General features: G+C 37.1%; 1 protein-coding gene across 1 annotated transcript; it reads right to left on the bottom strand.

Moving 5' to 3' along the window:
• Positions 1 to 2,008: 2,008 nt before the first annotated feature.
• LOC120635207 (venom protease-like) lies at positions 2,009 to 18,776 on the bottom strand. Its single transcript, XM_039906147.1, has 10 exons — positions 18,639 to 18,776; positions 15,409 to 15,509; positions 14,455 to 14,580; positions 13,042 to 13,180; positions 10,863 to 11,008; positions 9,541 to 9,662; positions 8,300 to 8,449; positions 7,592 to 7,718; positions 5,236 to 5,370; positions 2,009 to 2,425 (listed from the first exon to the last, which is right to left on the bottom strand). The coding sequence occupies exons 1-10, from the start codon at positions 18,700 to 18,702 to the stop codon at positions 2,222 to 2,224; spliced, it is 1,314 nt and encodes a 437-aa protein (XP_039762081.1). The 5' UTR covers positions 18,703 to 18,776; the 3' UTR covers positions 2,009 to 2,221.
• Between the last annotated feature and the right edge of the window lie 800 nt (positions 18,777 to 19,576).

The raw sequence follows: 19,576 nt of genomic DNA, 5'->3' as shown, positions 1-19,576 counted from the left end.
GTATATCCATTATTTATTAAGCGTACACTTTGAGAAAATATCAAAATAATATTTATTATAGAATTGAATGAAACCGATCGAACATAGTAGCGTTAATAAACAGTTTGTATTCATTATGAATTAAAACTACACTTTGAGAAAATATCAAAATAATATTTATTATAGAATTGAATGAAACCGATCGAACATAGTAGCGTTAATAAATAGTTTGTATTCATTATTAATTAAAACTACACTTTGAGAAAATATTAAAATAATATTTATTATAGAAATAGATGCAACTGATCGAACCGCGTAGCGTTAATAACGTAACGGAATTATATAAATCTAAAGAAAATATTCATTATAGAAATGAATAAAACTGATCAAGACGCTTAGTATTAATTAACTGATTATAAAATTCAGCATGTAAGAACGCTACACTCGTAGAAAATAGGTAACCCGAATAAACATATAATAAACAAACAAACATTTAAAATATTTAAGTTTAGCTTGATTATTTTTCGTCGTTGCAAAACCAAAGCAAGCGGTCTATTTAAATATGAGAAATCAAATCAAATATTGGTTATATTTGATGAAATAAGTTAAAAGATTATTAAAAATTATGGAAATTATACGCTATTATTTTAACATACAAAATATATATATTTAATGAAAAATGATTACCTAGGAGGTGACATATTTATGTTTTTGAAAATGTATATAAATATACATATTTTAATAGTAAGTTAGTTTTTTAGTACTTTTATTGTTTTAAAAAAAAATGATTTCGGAAAGCAGAAGAAAATTATAAAGATAAATTAAATAATATTATCTAAAAAGCAGCTCAATGTTATTTCGAGTGTCGAATCTTATTTTATTTTTTTAGATATATATAGATTAAAAATACTTTTCTCGATATTTAGCTACCTGTATTTTCAAGCTGCAATTAAGTAGTACTTTTTAAAATTATTTTTTTTATTTCTAAATACGAATATTAAATTCGTTGAATATATTATGCAAACGACATTATTAGCCTGCATTTCTGGAGACTTTACTTAAAATGACATCACTTCTAACTGTGATTTATGACATTAAAATTGAAGTGGTATCAATTTTGACGTCACAAAACTCTATTTACGTGTTAGTTATTAGTGTAACTTATAATGGAAGTACGTACGTAGAACCAGAAAAGACCCATTCACCTTGTAAAATGAATACGTAATATATGTTAGTGAGTTTTAGATAGATTTTAAGTTATATTACACTCCCTTAGTTCGGGAGCTATTTTAGTCAGTAAGATATATCGATGTGCAATTCATGGGAAGATATTAAAAGAGGACTTCAAATGTATTTGTTTATTATTTCCCAATCCAGATAATCGAGTTCTGATAATTTCCAAATTCAGAAAAAATATTTTCCATATTTTTCCAAACACAGAAACAGAATTTTATAACTACTGTCGCTATAAGACTGATAAAAAAATGACTGGTTAAAAGCATATACTAATTTTGGCATCGACGGTTGGAGAACCGTAGCTTAGTTGGTTAAAGCGCTCAGGCCGCGATTGCCAGAGAGTCACAGGTTCAACTCCTGTCGGTTCCGAAAATTTTTATATGCATTTTAAATTTAGAAAACACAGAAACATACTTTAAAAATATCCTATTATATTCGTCCACTACACTTGGCCAGGTTGGTGGACTACGGCCAAACTCCATTGTGAGAGGAGGCCCTTTGGGTATTTCTGTACGTTTGTAATAATCATACACAATCTAAACTTTCCCTAATCCTAAAGGTTTTCTAGCAGGCTCTAGCAGGCAAGCAGTGTTCGCTCAGGCAAAGCTTTTATAGGGATTTTGACAATTCAGTCAGACAACCTATGTGATCAGTGGCGTGCAAAGAGGGACGCACAGGCTATGCAGATGATATAAAATGAAGAAAATCCCCAATACGAATGACTAAAAACTACCCTTAAGTATTTATAGCTCGTACTGGAGATTTTCTTGCATACCCTCTATACGCGCCACTGTATGCGATCATCTGGCTTCAAACGCCCTTCGACGCCTTTGAGGCGCTTTTTGTGTTCTTCTTCTTTATGGTACTGTTTTTATTTGTAACTTTTTGTGGTGTATAACCAAAGAGTAAACAAGCACACGAATAACCAAATTCATAAAAAAGATATATTTCCGTAAATTCAGTTTTATATCTAAGTTGGAAAAGTTCAGAAAAACTATTTCCCAATTCAGAAGAATATATCAGCAGGATCTTGTTGTTTTGTGTCCGGCCAGACGTTTTCCAAGATCCAGGGTAGGTAATGTGTCACCCGGGTGTATATACCGGGATGACCCTGACCGCAATTACTCGGCCCCCTGGACACGATACCTTCGATTGAATAGCTGCATTTTATTTTACTCATCAGAGCCATTAAAGGCCCTCCGCTGTCGCCCTGAAATTTAAAAAAAAAGTGTGTTTACTTACGTAAGAAGTTATACTTCTTTGGCGTAACAAGATAAAAATGTTTACAAATATTGTATCTTTCGCCTTATTCTATGTACTTGTAGAAAATACGACAACGGAAAAAAGGTGTTTAATACTTCGAAAGTTTGATTATAAACGGATTATCCAATTATCTCATTACTCGGACTCAGTTTCACTCATTAAAATTTGAGATTTTTGTACAATTGGAGCAAATAAATCACCGGAATGAGCCCGCAGGCTTTGACAATTGAAACTGTCAAACCTTTTTTTGAAACTCTAAAATGTCTATAGCTAACTTCAGGGTGTCGGTTTTTTCTGACGGTGCGCATCATAAAAATTTGCTCTCATCATTTTTCCCTAACGCGCCAAAAGAAGTATAACTTCAAAAATAATTCGAGACGCTTAAAGAAAAGAAAACAGAAACAACTGATAAAATGAACTGACTAAGACGCCGTGAGGTATCTAAGCATCGTTAGAGTCCCAACAAGACTGAAGTGTATAGTAAATGCTCCCGAATTTATATCGAAATACCCACCAACTCAAATCATAAACATTGGTTGTAAATCAAATATAATTTATCACATCATCACATCCCACAATGAGAAGGGGTTAAGGCGGTAATCCACCACAATGGCCTAGAAAGGTTTGTTGGACTCCACGCACCTTTGAGAACATTATGAAGAACTCTCAGCCATGCCGGTTTCCTCACGATATTTCCCTTCACCGTTGAAGCGAGTGATATTCTGGTGTCTACTGTCTAGTAGCTTTAAACGCACGTAACTTATTTATTTATTTATACTCTTTCTTTGTACACCACTCAGAAAAACGAGACCAAAAAAAAAACTAACAAATGAAGTATGAAGCAGGATACAAAAGGCGGCCTCATCGCTAACGATCTCTGCCAGGCAACCTTAGTGATTAGGAAAACTAAAGAAAAAATAGAAAAAGCAAGAGATATTCTGGTGTAGCTTAAAACGCATGTAACGAGAAAAGCTAGAGGTGTGTGCTGGGATATAAACTCGGCCCTGATGATCCTTTTTTTTATATGTTTATAGACGAGCGCTTGACTGCAATCACACCTGATGGTAAGCAGTGATGCAGCCTAAGGTGGAGCGCGCTAGAAGATGCCTATTCACGCTTGATTTGAAGGTACTCATGTTGTAAGAACTGGGGAAAATGGAAGCTGGAACAGCATTCCAGAAGATGCGAAGGGCTTCGGACGCGTCCGCGGTATATCGACCGCGTAGGGATGCAGATCCTTACGGTGCCTCGCGGTTCGATGGTAAAAAGGCGAGGGGGGAACTAGATCGAATAGTTCTTGCGCACACTCTCCGAAATATATCCTATCGAAAGGCAGGCAACCTTGCGACGATGTTCCAAACTCTTAAGTTTAATCCCTTCTCTTTCTGGGAGGAGACTCATACCCTGTAGTTGGCCAGTAATGCGTTGATATAATAATAATAAATAATGTAACCTAATAACATATTATGCGTGTGGGTCATCTCCAAGCGGCCAATAGGCCGGTCGGGGGTACGGGCCTCGAGGCAACGCCTCCTTACCCGGGTCATATTCGCAGGGCAGCTAAGCTGCCCTGGTAATTGTTGTTTTAGCCCCTGTCTAGGGGCTAGGGCCCGCCATCATTGACTTTGGGTCTGTTGGTTTGTCTTGTCCGTGAAATGTCGGCGTCACTGTCAGCGTAGTCGTCGTCGGCGCGCGCGGGGATGTTATTAATTCCGATGGGCCTTGAGTCATCGATGTAACCATTTGTGCCTCCGCGTTGTCGCGCTGGCGGGGGTGATTGGAGGAGCTCTCGAGGTAGTGGACGCCCTGTTATAGGTCTGTCCAGCGCTGGGGCTATTCCGTATTATAATATATAACATATTATGAAAATTAATTGTAGCGGACTCCACATTACAGAACTAGATGGCGCTACAAAAATCCTGCAAGTGTTCACGAGGAATCAAGTATACAACTTCTAAAAATGAATGTTCGGACCGCTCCCCCCGATGTCGTCGAGCCCTGGGGCTCTTCTCGTGGCGAGCTTGCGCGCTCTCCCCACTCCCCCGCTGACGCCGTAGCAACCCCTCAGGTGGTTAGCGGCAAGTGTCCATCCGAAAATCGAATCGAATGTTCGGACCTCGGTCCCCGAGCACGATCACCCGCTCGAAGGAAGATCTTCCTATTGTTACGGTCGAGCGTATCACCATAGCTCCCGTACATTAATCTTAATTTGCTGTACTACAGAGCACAGGTGTCCCCCCACTATTAGAAGGGGTTAAGGCCGTAGTCCACCACGCCAGCCCAGTGCGTATTGGTGGACTCTACACACAATTGAGAACATTATGTAGAGCTCTCAGGCGTGCAGGTTTCCTCGCGATGTTTTTCTTCACCATTCAAGCAAGCGATATTTTAATTACTTAAAACGCACATAACTCAGAAAAGTTAGAGGTGCGTACTGGGATTCGAACTCGCCCCCCCCCGAAAGTGAAGTCGAGCTCCTACCCAATGCGCTATCACCTCTACGTACGTTTCGCTCCGAAACCGGAGCATCCTCAGGTGATCTTGACTTTACAATGACATGTTCATGTGACACTGCGGAAGATCTGTTTGGTGTGGAGTATAAGGATTGAAGAAATTATAAATTACACCATACGAATTCCGCAAAGTAACGCCTGCTTCTATCCAACAAATATAACCCATGTTTTAATGCAAAAATAATAAATATACTTATATTAGAAATACCAAGCTCCTTAGCTTTAACAAAAAAAAAAGCTTTACCTTACAAGAGTCGGCGTGGTGCTTTTTATTATGAGCTTTCTTGCCAACCGCACAGATCATGGCTTTGTCCATCCACACGAAGTTTTTCCCTTCAAACTTTCCACTGCACATTGTCTTATTTTCCAACAATTCTGCCTGAAACGTTAACAAACTTAGTGTGTTTCTTAGACCACCATTCCGCACTTGGCCGGCGTGGTGGACTATTCCCTGAGCGCCAAGTGTGAGACTTTCCACATGACATCGGATAATGGTGACGGTGATGGTATTTAAAAAAAACTGTGATACTTTTCGATACAAGATGGCGCTGATAGATGTGAAAGAGATGTAGTAATATGTATTTTCAATGGCATGCGCAGGTTTTTGGGTAGGCAGTGCTTTTGTGAATGTATGAGGTGCACTATGTTTGTCTATGATGTCTTGTTAATTACTTCGTGTTAAGCTCATGCGCATGTAGTACTTATAGCCTTAAGTGCCAAGTGTGCGAATTTCTACGAACGTCAATATTATGAAAATTAAGCTTAATTTGCTATAGTCCCCGAAAAGCAGAAGAATCTGTATGGTGTAATTTATAATTACTTCAATCCGTATACTCTACACCAAACAGATCCTCGATCTGTCTGTCTGTCTACCCACGTTTCGCTCGGAAACCGGAGCATCCTCAGGAGATGTTGACTTTACAATGAATAATTGTTAACTTAAAAATTATTCATTGTAAAGTCAGTATCGGTCTGTTTGGTTAATAAGCTTAATTTTCATAATATATTATGGATTACCGTTTGCGGTAATGGATAGAAGCAGGCGTTACTTTGGTAACGCCTGCTTCTATCCAATACAAACGTCAACTTATTCCTCGAACCCTTCCCACCATACTATAAATGCGAGTCTTTTTTTTAAATTCCAAGTTAACTTTGACTTGACTGCAATCTCACCTGGTGGTAAGAGATGATGCAGTGTAAGATGGTAGCGGGCTAACCTGTTAGGGAGTATGGTAGTCATACCGCTAATTGGTTTCTACGCGACATCGCACCGGAACACTAAATCACTTAGCGGGCGTCTTTGTCGGTAGGTTGGTAACTAGCCACGGCCAAAGCCACTTATTTTTAAGTTAAGATTTGCATGCCTTTAAATAGGCTAAACATTGTTCTGTATAATTTTTGTAACATCTATAATTTCACATGTTTTATGCAAATAAAAAAAAAAAAGATACTCCTTAACAGGTAAGCCCGCTACCATCTTAGACTGCATCATCTTGCAGGTGACTTAGACCAGTGGCGTGCCTAGGGTTTTGAATTTGAGCAAGCCCAGTTACCTAAAGGACAAATTTAACTCGTCATGATCTCTAAGTCACCATCCTTGTTGTGCTAAATGACAAACAATATCAACAAATCTTTCAAAAACGCTACGATTAAGGTCAGCACGCGAATTATGATAAACAAGTTTCTATGCAATGTTTGCCAAAATTAAAAAGTAATCATAGTAATCCAAAGTGTTTCTTTAAGTTCTGCTCTCTTTAATTCTTATGATGCCTGGTAATTTATGTCGTAACCAGCCGCGTTCCAACCATTCTTTTCATTAGAAAAAAATATGCAACGCCAACAAACAATTTTTAAATTAAAAAAATTTACCTGTTGTTCGCCAATTATTTTTTTCATATTTAACAATATTTAATATAATTTGTAAGAAAACAAACCAGTAAAAAAAACAATAATAAACTCCTAACTAGTTACTAATCAATAATAATGAATCTGCCAAGTGTCAACTAGTTTTAACGCAAATAATATTTGCGTTAAAACTAGTTGACACACGCGTGAAGTTGTTTTAATTCGCTCGCAGGTCATCTTCACTAACTTAAACTCGCAATCTGGCATTTGATCTCCATACTAAATTATTAAATAATCTAGATTGTCTCTGCTAAATACATTGAAATTTCTATGAGAGAGAGCAGTAAAATAAAAGCCTCATATAAGCAAATGAGTGTGAGCGAGACAAAGCGGGGCCTCTGATCGCGTACGAAGACGCGCGAAGAGCGCGTTAGTGATAGTTCGGCGCGGCGCCGCGCCGTTCGGCTGGTTGCTACCACAGAGTCTACCTGCCAGAGTAACGTAGTGCTTGCAGTAAAGAAGACAAAGAGTATATGCATTATTAAGCAAAAGTTAAAACAATGTATTTATATCCTCATTGCTATCAAGTTTTAATTATTTTGTTAATTTCATTTCGAAATAGTCGAGAAAAATTTAAAAGAGATATTTATTTTAACGCAAGCCCGGCTGTTCGGCTTGTATGGTAGTACCGTCACTGACTTAGACTAACTTGTAGTGAAATAAAAAAAAACTACTATTCAGTTCTAAAGACTTACAGTTAATAATACATCAGTTCGTGCACGGGAGCCCGTCTCACCCCAGCCAGCTATGATCAGGTCGTATTCTATTTCCCTCCCCGGAACTGGCAGGCACGCTGGGCGGATAAATTCAGAGAAAAACACCCTGAAATAGGTAAATCCTCGTGACCTTAACACTGAAAACTTAGAGGTACACACATAGTTATAGAACTTCATCATAAACTTCGAAAAAAAAACATCCGCCTAAGTTTGTTGTGGGCTTCTTCTTAGACCAGGACGCGTTTGGAGCCCTCGTAGCCTTAGTTTTGAGTTTACGAATATAGTTATCGCCATCATCCACCGTGTAATACTCATTTAATGTGCGCATCAAAAGTGCCACCTATGAGCATTATTCAATAAAGATATTTTTGACTTTGAATTTGACTTATGTTTAGTTTTTAAATAAATATATATACTACAATATACGACAATATACATTGCCATCTAGTCCCAAAGTAAGCGTAGCTTGTGTTATGGGTACTAGGATGACTGATGAATAATTTTATGAAAAATATACATAAATACTTAGAATATACATAAAACACCCAGACACTGAAAAACATTACTGCTTATCACACAAGCATTTTACAGTTGTGGGAATCGAACCCACGGCCTCGGACTCGGAAAGCTGGGTCGCTACTACGCCAATCGGCCGTCGACCGTTTACTGTATGACTCAATAACTCACCGTCTCTCCAATTCAACCAATGCGATATCGTAGTTCAAAGAGCTAGCCTGGTAGGTGGGGTACGGGATCCTTCTCACGATGTTATAAAGAACTCCAGAGAGGTGGTCGGTCCTGTTTACAGTTCCCAGCAACGCGAACCTAATCGGTCCACTGAAATGAAAGCCTTAATATAAATTATCAAAATTGACTTAACAATTATTCATCGTAAAGTCAACATCTCCTGATGATGCTCCGGTTTCGGAGCGAAACGTGCGTAGAGGGTATATTGCCGAAGATCTGTTTGGTGTGGAGTATAAGGATTGAAGAAATTATAAATTACACCACACAGATTCTCCTGCTTTTCGCGGAGTATAGCAAATTAAGCTTAATTTTGATAATATATCATGGATTTCCGCAAAGTAACGCCTGCTTCTATCCAATACTTCTATCCAATCCTTAATATAAATATAAATATACTATGACAATACAAACATCGCCATCTAGCCCCAAAGTAAACGTAGCTTGTTTTATAGGTACTATGTTAACGACAAGGCTGCTTGAAAGCAGACCACTCCGCTCTTATCTCTCACAAAACAGAAAAAAAACTAAATATATTTATATGTGTATATATATATATATATTTAGTTTATGTTATACTATGAAATGATGTTGCAAAAGAGCAATCTACGAGGATGCTCGCTCTACGAGGAGTTTTATCCTGAAGGTGCCTGGTCATAAGTCTCTCTTTTTTTCACAAATACTTTACGGTTCAGGCCATTACACTTTGGAACGCCCTGCCGTTAGAGCTTCGTGAGGCGCAAACGATCGGCATCTTTAAGAAACAAGTGAAGGAGCACTACTTGTCTGTATCGGCCGGGCATTGATGGGAATGATCACTGTATTATATTTTGTTTATTTCGTATTCTACGTATTTTTGAGGGTTCTTTTATTTAGTTTAATATCCTAATATTTCACTAATGTTTGTTGTACCACCTACTAATTTCTTATAGCATTTTCTTGTATGCTTTTGGTTGCCTGGAAGAGATCGCTATTTAGCGATAAGGCCGCCAAATTGTACGTTCTACCTTATTGTGCTGTTGTATTTGTATCTCTGTAAATTTTCTAATTATACCGTAAAAAGTAATAGGCTTCAAAAGAAAATTTCAAAATTCTACCTAAATTATCAAATTGCGACTGCCGGAGATCGAATCCGGAACCTCCCACAGTGCTTACCCCTGCACCAAGAGGCGAAGCGTACTTACTGTGTAGGAGACATCAGCACGTGACCCGCAGTCAGTATATATTTCTCGCTGATAAGAGAACCTCCTCCGATCCAAACCACGTCCTCCGTATTTGGGACTGCGTTCCGGCAACCAAGTGCGGCCTGTTAATTAATAAGCTTTAAAGTCAAAGTCAAAGTCAAAAATATCTTTATTCAAGTAGGCCCATAGGTGGCACTTTCGATGCCTACATTACATGACTCTGCCAAGTACCAACTTGAAGCTTTGGATTCGGTGGATCGTCGCGCCAGGAGAATTATAGGCGACAATTCGTTAACGCAGGCGAAACTACATAGTCTCCAGCACCGACGCAATGTTGCCTGTTTATCGGTTTTTTACCGGATATACTTCGGTGAGTGTGCTCAGGAACTTAACAATCTTGTTCCCCCTTCCCCGTTCTACCACAGAACAGCGAGACACCGAGAGCGGTGGCACCCTTATGTGGTTGATATCCCATCAACACGCACGAAACGTTTTTTATCCACGTTTCTGATACGTGCCGCTAAGATGTGGAACGCCCTCCCGGTAACTGTGTTTCCTGCCACGTATAATTTAAGTACCTTCCAGGCTAGAGTGACTATTCACTTTTTCTAGGCAAGCGTGCTCCAACCTAGACCTCATCATTGCTTTCTAACGGGCATGATTGTCGTCAAACGCTGGCCTATCGTTAATATAAAAAAAAATAAAAAATAAATAAAAAAAAATGAGCAGTACACGGTAGTGAGATGATGGCGTTCATAAAACGTGAGATGTTTAAAGGGGGGAGGGGTTCGAGTCAAATCTCATCTAATCTCACTTTAGACACAGGGGGTCTCGACAAATATCACGCTTTTTTTTTCTGCTTGAAAAAAAATTATACTATTTAGGTCCATTGGTCTTTTTACAATAAAAATCCAACGCGTTTACGTAAGAAACCCACATTTAAAAAAAAAACACCTGAGATTGGGGAATGGGAGCTGGGGTGAATAAAATCTCACTTATAGCTTATACAACGATAAAAAAGCTTGGGTGTGAACAATTGCTGTAACCAGGTTGCTTCTTAAATATTTTCAAGGACAGCGTGAGATGGTAATAACAAAAAGAACACCCGGCTAACTTTGTTGCGGGCTTCTTCTTAGACCAGGGCGCGTTTGGAACCCCCGTAGCTTTAGTTTTGAGTTTAAGAATGTAGTTATCGCCATCACTCACTGCTTTGTACACATTTTATATGTAATCAACGCATCAAAAGTGCCATCTATTTGAATAAGGTAATATTTGACTTGGACATTAATTTAAAAACAGAGGTTTACTTAATGAAGGCTTACCATGTGCGGGAATTCCTTTGGGTTGGCCTCCGATCCTCCGGACACCCTCAAAGTGCTGCTGCCACAGGTATCCACACGTATATGTTCATTTGGATTGGATGCCTTCGACACGCATTTATAGAAATACCTCTGGTAGTCAAGACATTCTGAAATAATTCAAAATCAAAATTCAAAATTAATTTATTTCAAGTAGGCCTAATATAAGCACTTTTGAAACGTCAAGTCTGTCTGTTTGTAGTGACTCTACCGCCGGTTCGGAAGGCAGATTCTACCGAGAAGAAGCCGGCAAGAAACTCAGCAGTTGCTCTTTTCCAACATTACGACACATTTTACATTTTAACATTCATTTTTCTATCTTGTGAGAGATGAAAGCGGAGCCGAATGCTTCCAAGCAACCTTGTCATTAAGAAATTCATCAAATGTATAGTAACTTCGCTGTAATAAATGTGTTTTAACATATTCTTTAAACTTATGCATTGGTAGGTCCAAAATCGAATTAGGAATCATATTATAAAAGCGTATACTCAATCCCACAAATGACTTCTGTACCTTTCGCACACGATATGCAGATGACACTAATTTATGACCATTTCTTGTAAGTCGACTGTTTATGTCCACTTTTCGTTTATATAGTATGTGTTGTCTTAATATCAGCGACGCGAACTTTTAGAATTAGATTTTTCATCTGGTTGTCTTTGGCCGTGGCTAGTTATTACCCTACCGACAAAGACGTCCCGCTAAGCGATTTAGTGTTCCGGTGCGATGTCTCGTTGAAACTGATTAGAGGTATGACTACCATCCTCCCTAACAGGTTAGCCCGCTACCATCTTAGACTGCATCATCACTTACCACCAGTTGAAAATGCAATCAAGGGCTAACAAGTAGAGGAATAAAAAAATAAAAAAAAACACAAACAAACGCACTTTCTCATTTGACGGCCCATTGGCGCAGTTTGCAGCGACCCTGCTTTCTGAGTCAAAGGCCGTGGTTTCGATTCCCACGACTGGAAAATGTTTGTTGTGTGATAAGTATTTTATGTATATTATTTATAAAAATATTCATCAGTCATCTTAGTACCCATAACACAAGCTACGCTTACTTTGGGGCTAGGTGGCGATGTGTGTATTGTCGTAGTATATTTATTATTACTATTATTTATTATAATACTAGTATGGATTATATAAGTAACAGTGGTTACTTAATTTTAATTTTACAATTAGGGCTGTAGCTGATTTATTTCAGTAAAAACTATGGCAGTGGTTTACTCAAAAACGATTAGCTTGTCAGTTTCACAGATAAGTCTCAAAAACAGTAAATAATGCACCTCTAAAGCCTGTGAAATATTATTTCGGTTTTCATTTACATCTTGTATTCATTTCGGCTTTGGTGGAATGAGCGTCGCAGCTTGGTGGTAAAGCATGGCCGCGATTGCCAGTACCCTAGGTTCAAATCCGGGGAAAGGGACATCTCTTCTTGTTTAGCTAAAAACACTATGCCACTATGACATGTAGTCTTTGACATGGGAAAGAACATAGGCTACCTTTTATCCGGATTACTTAAGTAGTCAATATTTGAGTTGTCTCTCAATAAGTTCAAAGTTTATATAAAACGTAAGCTTACAGAAAAATCCTATTATAACATTAAGGATTATTTAAACGATAAAAAAGCTTGGGTGTGAATTGCTCTAGCTTCATAGCTTAATTTAAATTTACTGGAAGATGGTGATAACAAAAAAATAAATTTACCCGGCTAAGTTTGTTGTGGGCTCTTCTTAGACCAGGGCGCGTTTGGAACCCTCGTAGCTTTAGATTTAAGTTGGCGAACGAAGTTATCACCATCCCGTTACAATTATGAAAACAAATATGTATGAACGCTTCATAAGTGCCTGTGATAGGCCTACATGAATAAAGAAATTTTGAATTTGAATTTGAATTTGAGTTCCCGAGGAAATACTGAAATTATTTACGAGCCACGGGCAGACAGCTTTGAAGTTCATTCATGACACCTATGCTATGGAAAAAGGCATGCACTTTCTATACCGATCTCTCAAATAGATTCCGTGGTAGGATTAAAAGTTGTTAACGCGCGAAGCTTTAGACCCAATTCTGAAGTCCACGCGGACGAAGTCGCGGGCAGATGCTAGTATAATATGAAGCTTACAGAGATTTTGAACACTTACTATTCCAAGCGAAATGCTGTACATCCACCTTCAGGCGGGGTCTGCTAAGCTTAGGACAGGAGCTCGGCTCTGGCGGTGTTTCCCGTTCTATAAGTTTCGGACAACAGAGCAGAGGTTGGGTGCCGCTGTAGCGACACGTCTGTGACAAAAGAGTTTTTCAAAATAAGACTTCATCAGCGTTGGGATAGGACTTTGAATAATACTAGTTTTCACTTATTACATTGAAATATAATCGAGCAGAGTTTCCCCCTACAATAACTTAATACAGAATGAATGGTTGAGAAGGTAATGCTTGTACTTTTATACGGCTCAGGTACCGTTTACAATGTTGACAACAAAACGAACGAATAATAATATTTTACGATATTTTCACACAATATAATGTTATTATTCTATTTGGAAAAACATTAAATATTAAGATAAGTATTATTATAAATTATATAAAGCAAAATACAGTGCAACCTCGATATAACAAATCGGAGGGGAACAAGAAAATATTCGTAATATCAAGTAATTCGTTGAACTGAGGTTTGTTATGTTGAGGTTAGATTGGTCTAAAATTCGTTACAAAGAGGTAAAAGAATAAAAATTAATAAAAAGAATAATTCTGAGCCATTTTAACTTAAATCTTTAACAATAGTGACGAGCAGAGGTGTTTACATTACTTTCCATCAAAACAACAATGATTACTGTACAAACAAAAGCGTGTCGAAACATGTCGAGACATGAATCACATTTTAAGATTAAGAGATATATTATTGGTGGAAACTTTATATACAGGTTTTGGGTTGGCAAAATTCGTTAATTAGAGGTATGAATACTTTTTCTTGGTAGTTGGAAATTCGATATAAAGAGGTTGTACGCAAAGAATGTTCGCAATGTAAAGGTTTATTTTATATTGACTCTTATGGACAATGCAAGGGGATTACGAAGAATTTGTTAAATCGAGGAAGTCGTTATATTGAGGTACGTTATATTAAGGTTGCACTGTAGTACTATTTAAGCAATTTTATATCAATGAATCTTGTAGTGACGTCACAACATGTTTATGGCGTAGCGTAGGTATCAGCCAGGAGGGCTAACACATGTCAGAGACAAAAAAATCGACTTCTACTAAAAAGTAAAAGAAACCCCATATTCATATCTTACAACGTTTTTTCTTTTGTTTTCCACAACAGGCTTCTTGACTGCAATCTCGCCTGGTGGTTAGTGATGATGCAGTATAATATGGCAGTTAGCTAACCTGTTAGGAAGTATGGTAGTCATATCACAAATCGGTTTCTACGGGACATCGCACCGGAACGCTAAATCGCTTAGCGTCTTTGTCGGTAGGGTGCCAAAGCCCTAAAATCTTATCACCTCCAGGTAAAAAAATGTATACTACAAGAGGCAAAGCTAGTATAGAATAATTACCATATCCTTAGACTGTTTGATGCCAAGGTCGGTGTAAGAGAAGAGATCCTTGAAGAGACCCGTTCGTTGGAAAACTTCCGTGGTGGGGCAGCAAACTATCCTCAGGTCTCCCTCCCATTTGCACATCTGGGAAAATAAAAAACAATATATTTTCTCATAAAAAATGAAGCTTAATTTGCTATACTCCGCGAAAAGCAGGAGAATCTGTATGGTGTAATTTATAATTCCTTCAATCGTTGTACTCCACACAAAACAGATTTTCGGCAATGTACCCTCTTAAATATATTATATCCTGAGGATGCTCCGGTGTCGGAGCGAAACGTGCGTACACTGCCGAAGATCATTTTGGTGTGGAGTACAAATAGATAAATAATACATAAATAAATAGACTACGACAATACACACACCGCCTTTTAATCCCAAAGTAAGCGTAGCTTCTCCTTTTTAGCACCGTCCGTAATTTTTTTTTTGTCTTTATTAATAAATAAATAAATATATTACGACAATATACACACCGCCATCTAGCCCCAAACTAAGCGTAGCTTGTGTTATGGGTACTAAGATAACTGATGAATAATTTTATGAATAACATACATATATACTTAGAATATAAATACTTAGAATATACATATAAATACCCAGACACTGAAAAACATTCATGCTCATCACACAAATATTTTCCAGTTGTGGGAAACGAACACACGGCCTAGGACTCAGAAAGCAGGGTCGCTGCTCACTGCGCCAATCGGCCGTCGAATACTACTGATATATACTTTAACAGCTGCCTTTAAATGAACACTTCGGTGTATTTGTGAACACTTATCATGTATATCAGTTAAAAATGGTTTATTTTTTCTTTTCCATGAAATTTGATTATTAGATGATATTAATTCCACCTCTTTCCAGGTAACCAAAGAACAGAATCCGAGAGATCGTGAAAGTGGTGGTACTTACTGGAGGTTTTTTCTCGTCAACGTAGAGAAGTGTCATCGCGAACGGGCATTCGTCGATGGACTTGCACACACCAGCTGTTTGGTTGAACTGGCACGGATTCCCTGTAACAAGTTCAGTTACCATAACCGATTCGACGTCTGTGGTCTATCTTTAGAGTATGGAGGGTAGAGGTAAGGAGAGTCATCTTATATGGGAGAAAAGTTGAAAAAGTGTCCAGTTGTATGCGCTAAATAACAGTTCAAAAATCCTCCACAATGGCGCTGGTGGATGCACAGGGTATGGTATGAATGTAGCAATCGTAGATGAATTGAAGTATGCCGAGTTAAAAAATTTAATGTCATTATCGACTAAAGTAGTTAATTATTGAGAATTTCAACAACTTACGTTGTACAAAATATTGTGGTAAATATAACCTTACTTCCTTGTTTATTTTTCAAGCCTACTCTAACAATATTTATATTTGGCGCTTCTTTTAAGAGTTACCTTGATGCAAATGTGGCGCCATCCTAATTTAATACATTTTGACGACACTTTTTCATATACACAGATGATCCTCCTTACCTCTACCCTCCATACTTTAGAGAGATTTTTGTAACTACGCGGGCATGGGCGTACCCAGCTTCTGACCTACGGGGTACAAATGCTCTTTTCAGGCCAGATTGTCCACGACTGTTTTGGCATACATACTACACAAAGACACTTATATATTTGTACTCGCGGACCCTCGCAACTTCGTCCGCGTATGAATGAGTCAAACAAGAAACTCGTGGCTAGCTATATACCAACTATTATTTTACGTGGTATACTGAGTTAGTAAGTTGTCATTAGTACATATATCCACACATCCACCTAAACAAACTTTCGCATTTATAATATTAAGTAGTATGGTACGAATGTATTCGATCGTTGTCCCATATGCCTTGCTACTTGCTGTTATTTGTGAAGAGTTATGTCCGACAATATTTATCAGATCTTCATTAAAATTAGACACAACATGTTTTATAGAATACACTTTAAAATAAAAAAATAATTAATTAAATCGGTTCAAATTTAACGGAGCTATGAAGTAAATTGATGAAAAATTTCATCTCATTTCCCGGGAGAAGCTTACTGTTTATCGGGATAAAAAGTAGGCTATATATTGACCCGAAATATCAGCTACCACTATGCCAAATTTTATTTAAATCCGTTCAGTTTTCACGTGATGCCCGGACAGACAGTCAGACAGACAAAATTTAAATAAAAATCTCTTTTGGACACAGTATCGATTATAAAGCATCCCCCGGTACAGACGGTACAGACGGGTACGGTTACAGTTTTATTGTAAGTATAAGATTTTAGAACTTTTTTTTGGGTTTTAGATATATTTTTTAATTATAATAAGTTTATTTCATTTAACAGTTATACAGTAAATTAAAAATAGTACAAAATAAGGCAAAATAAGGTAATGTGTATAATGAAACCCAAATTCGATAATACTGCTATAATGCAAGTCTGACTGAGTCGCAGTTGTCATCGCCTCGGAGACAAAAATTATATCCCCCGATTATATCCCCGGACTGAGGATATAATTAACGTGTTACCCTGCTAAATCACGGAAATACGGAATAAGAGAAGTTTACCCCTGTTTATTATTTTAGATATATTATTTGGATATTATTTCCACTTGTGCGCCAGTGCTCTGAGAGTTGATAAAAGCTGTGGGAGAAGATAAATTTTTATACTTTCCCCGGGGATATAATTGTACCCTGCCCATGCTAGCCGTGCTGGAGCGTGAACCATACATTTAAATTAAATCTCGTGAGATGAATAAAAACAAAAACCAAAAACCTACCTTGTACTACTACTTGCATGTGTTTAAAATAAATAATATAATATTAAAAACCTAAAACCTTTTTGATTTTTTTTTTTATATATAAACTCACACAAATATTGTTTATAATATATAATTTTTTTATACATATAACCTAAAATAAACTGTTTAAAACCTAATAAAATCTAAAACGTCTTCCGAAACCACCGCAGCGAGGCACAGTTCCTAAGATGCTGGCAGCATTGCCACTTTGGATGGCCAAACTAATTCGTTGGCCAAGGTAACTGCCCGCTCTAGGATCACCGGTAGACTCTGTAACCCTTTTCGATAATTAAATTGAATTAAATTAAATTCAATTCAATTGAATGCATTGATACACACTTTTAGCTACCGACATATATCGATTTCCTTAAGATCACTTCAATAGATTATACGTTAGATAACTATACGGTACTTTAAATGGAAGTTACAAAGAATCTTTGTATCCCTCATTCTGCTTTACGATAAACACTCAAAACCGTTTCTTAGCTAAAATCCTTAGCTAAAGTCCTAGAAGGTTAGGATTAGTCAGTGAGTGAGTGGGTTTCTCTTTTATTTATTAAGATACGAGTATAAATTGATAATTCAAAAATGTTTTATTCATCACCTTATCACAGGCACTTATGAAACGTTCATCATTTAACATGTTGCAGTAATGTTAGTGATGGTGATGACTGCATTCGTTAACTTAAAACGAAAGCTAGGAGGGTTCCAAACGCGCCCTGGTCTAAGAAGAGCCCACAACAAACTTAGCTAGGTTTTTTTTGTTATCACCATCTCACAGTCGAGTTAATGTTGAGTTAAGAAGCTAGAGCAATTCATACCCAAGTTTTTTTATCATACTTATCGTTAATATTATAATAGGTTTTTTACCAGATATATATACAAGATACATATACAAGTTCAACTCAAAATTCATTTATTTCAAGTAGGCGTAGTTTATAAGCACTTTTGAAATGTTAAGTCAGTCTGTTTGTAGTGACTCTACCACCGGTTCGGAAAGCAGATTCCACGAATGGAAAAACGGCTCTTTTCCAACATCATTTTATAGTTTAAGAATCTTTAAATTTTTTCTGTTTTGTGTTAGATGAGAGCGGAGTGGCCTGCTTCTAAGCAGCCTTGTCGTTAAAGAATTCATCTATCGTGTAGTAATCACGATTGGTTAAATGTGTTTTAATATAAATTGTTTAAACTTAGGTAAATGTAGATCTAACATTACCTTTGGTATCATGTTATAATATACCCATCCCCACAAAGGATTTCTGTACTACTATAGAGATGTACATGTAATAATATTATTATCTTAGCATCAATGACACCGTATGCGTTTAAGGAAAACATATAACATATCCGACAAGTATAACCAGTTATTGCGTACCTCTTTCCAGGCAGCTCGCGCAGCATACTAGAGAAAACAACACAAAAACACATCTCAAATCCATTCTTCAACACAAATCACACTCTACACATTAATATTCAATTAAAAAAAAGAAATGCAATTCAATAAAATAAATTATAATTTTTTTTATGAAAACTTTTAGAATTTCCACACAATTATTAATCTCATTAAATTTATTGATCAGAAAATGATGAATTTTTTGGAATTATTCTTATGAAATAATTGAAGTTATGTATGCGTTTGAATTTAATAGTTATATTTGTTTGTTGGCGCTATAATTTTTATGGAATAGACCGTCAAGAAGTGTGCACTCAGAGAACATGTCCACTCGAGTAAGTTAATATTCACGGTTGCTAAGTTTTGACCTTCACCGAGCCGAGGCCAAGTTTGACATCGTAAATGCTTATTAATTTGAGAGGATTAAAATCATTAAATTATATTAAAATACACTTGATTGTACACCATAAAAATACTATGAGAACACCATCCTACTATATATATATTATATATCCCACTAATATTATAAATGTAAAAGTATGTTACTCAGTCACGCAAAAACAACTGAATTGATTAGGATGAAATTTTGCTTGCATGTCCTCCGACATGGAAAATAACATAGGCTACCTTTTATCCCGATTCCTTAAGTAGTTCCCAAGGGAAAATTAAAATTGTTCATGAGCTAAGCCGCAGGCAGCCCGCTTAGAAATTTGGTATGCATGTCAACTTTGCTATGGAAGATCTGTGAAATAGTTCCCGTGGTAGGATTAAAAATTGTTAACGAGCTGTTATAGGATGCGTAGCTGAGGTCTTTTTAAAAAAAGATTTATAGTTGCTACTAATAAAATGAAATCAAAAAGGAGTTAAACAAAGAAAATAACTATTAGAACGTAAATAACCGGGACCTCCGTGTCTTATTA

The sequence above is a fragment of the Pararge aegeria genome, chromosome 26, assembly GCF_905163445.1.
Source record: "Pararge aegeria chromosome 26, ilParAegt1.1, whole genome shotgun sequence".
NCBI lineage: Eukaryota > Metazoa > Arthropoda > Insecta > Lepidoptera > Nymphalidae > Pararge > Pararge aegeria.
The sequence above is the reverse complement of the archived record's forward strand: the minus strand, read 5'-3'. Positions and strand labels throughout refer to the sequence as shown.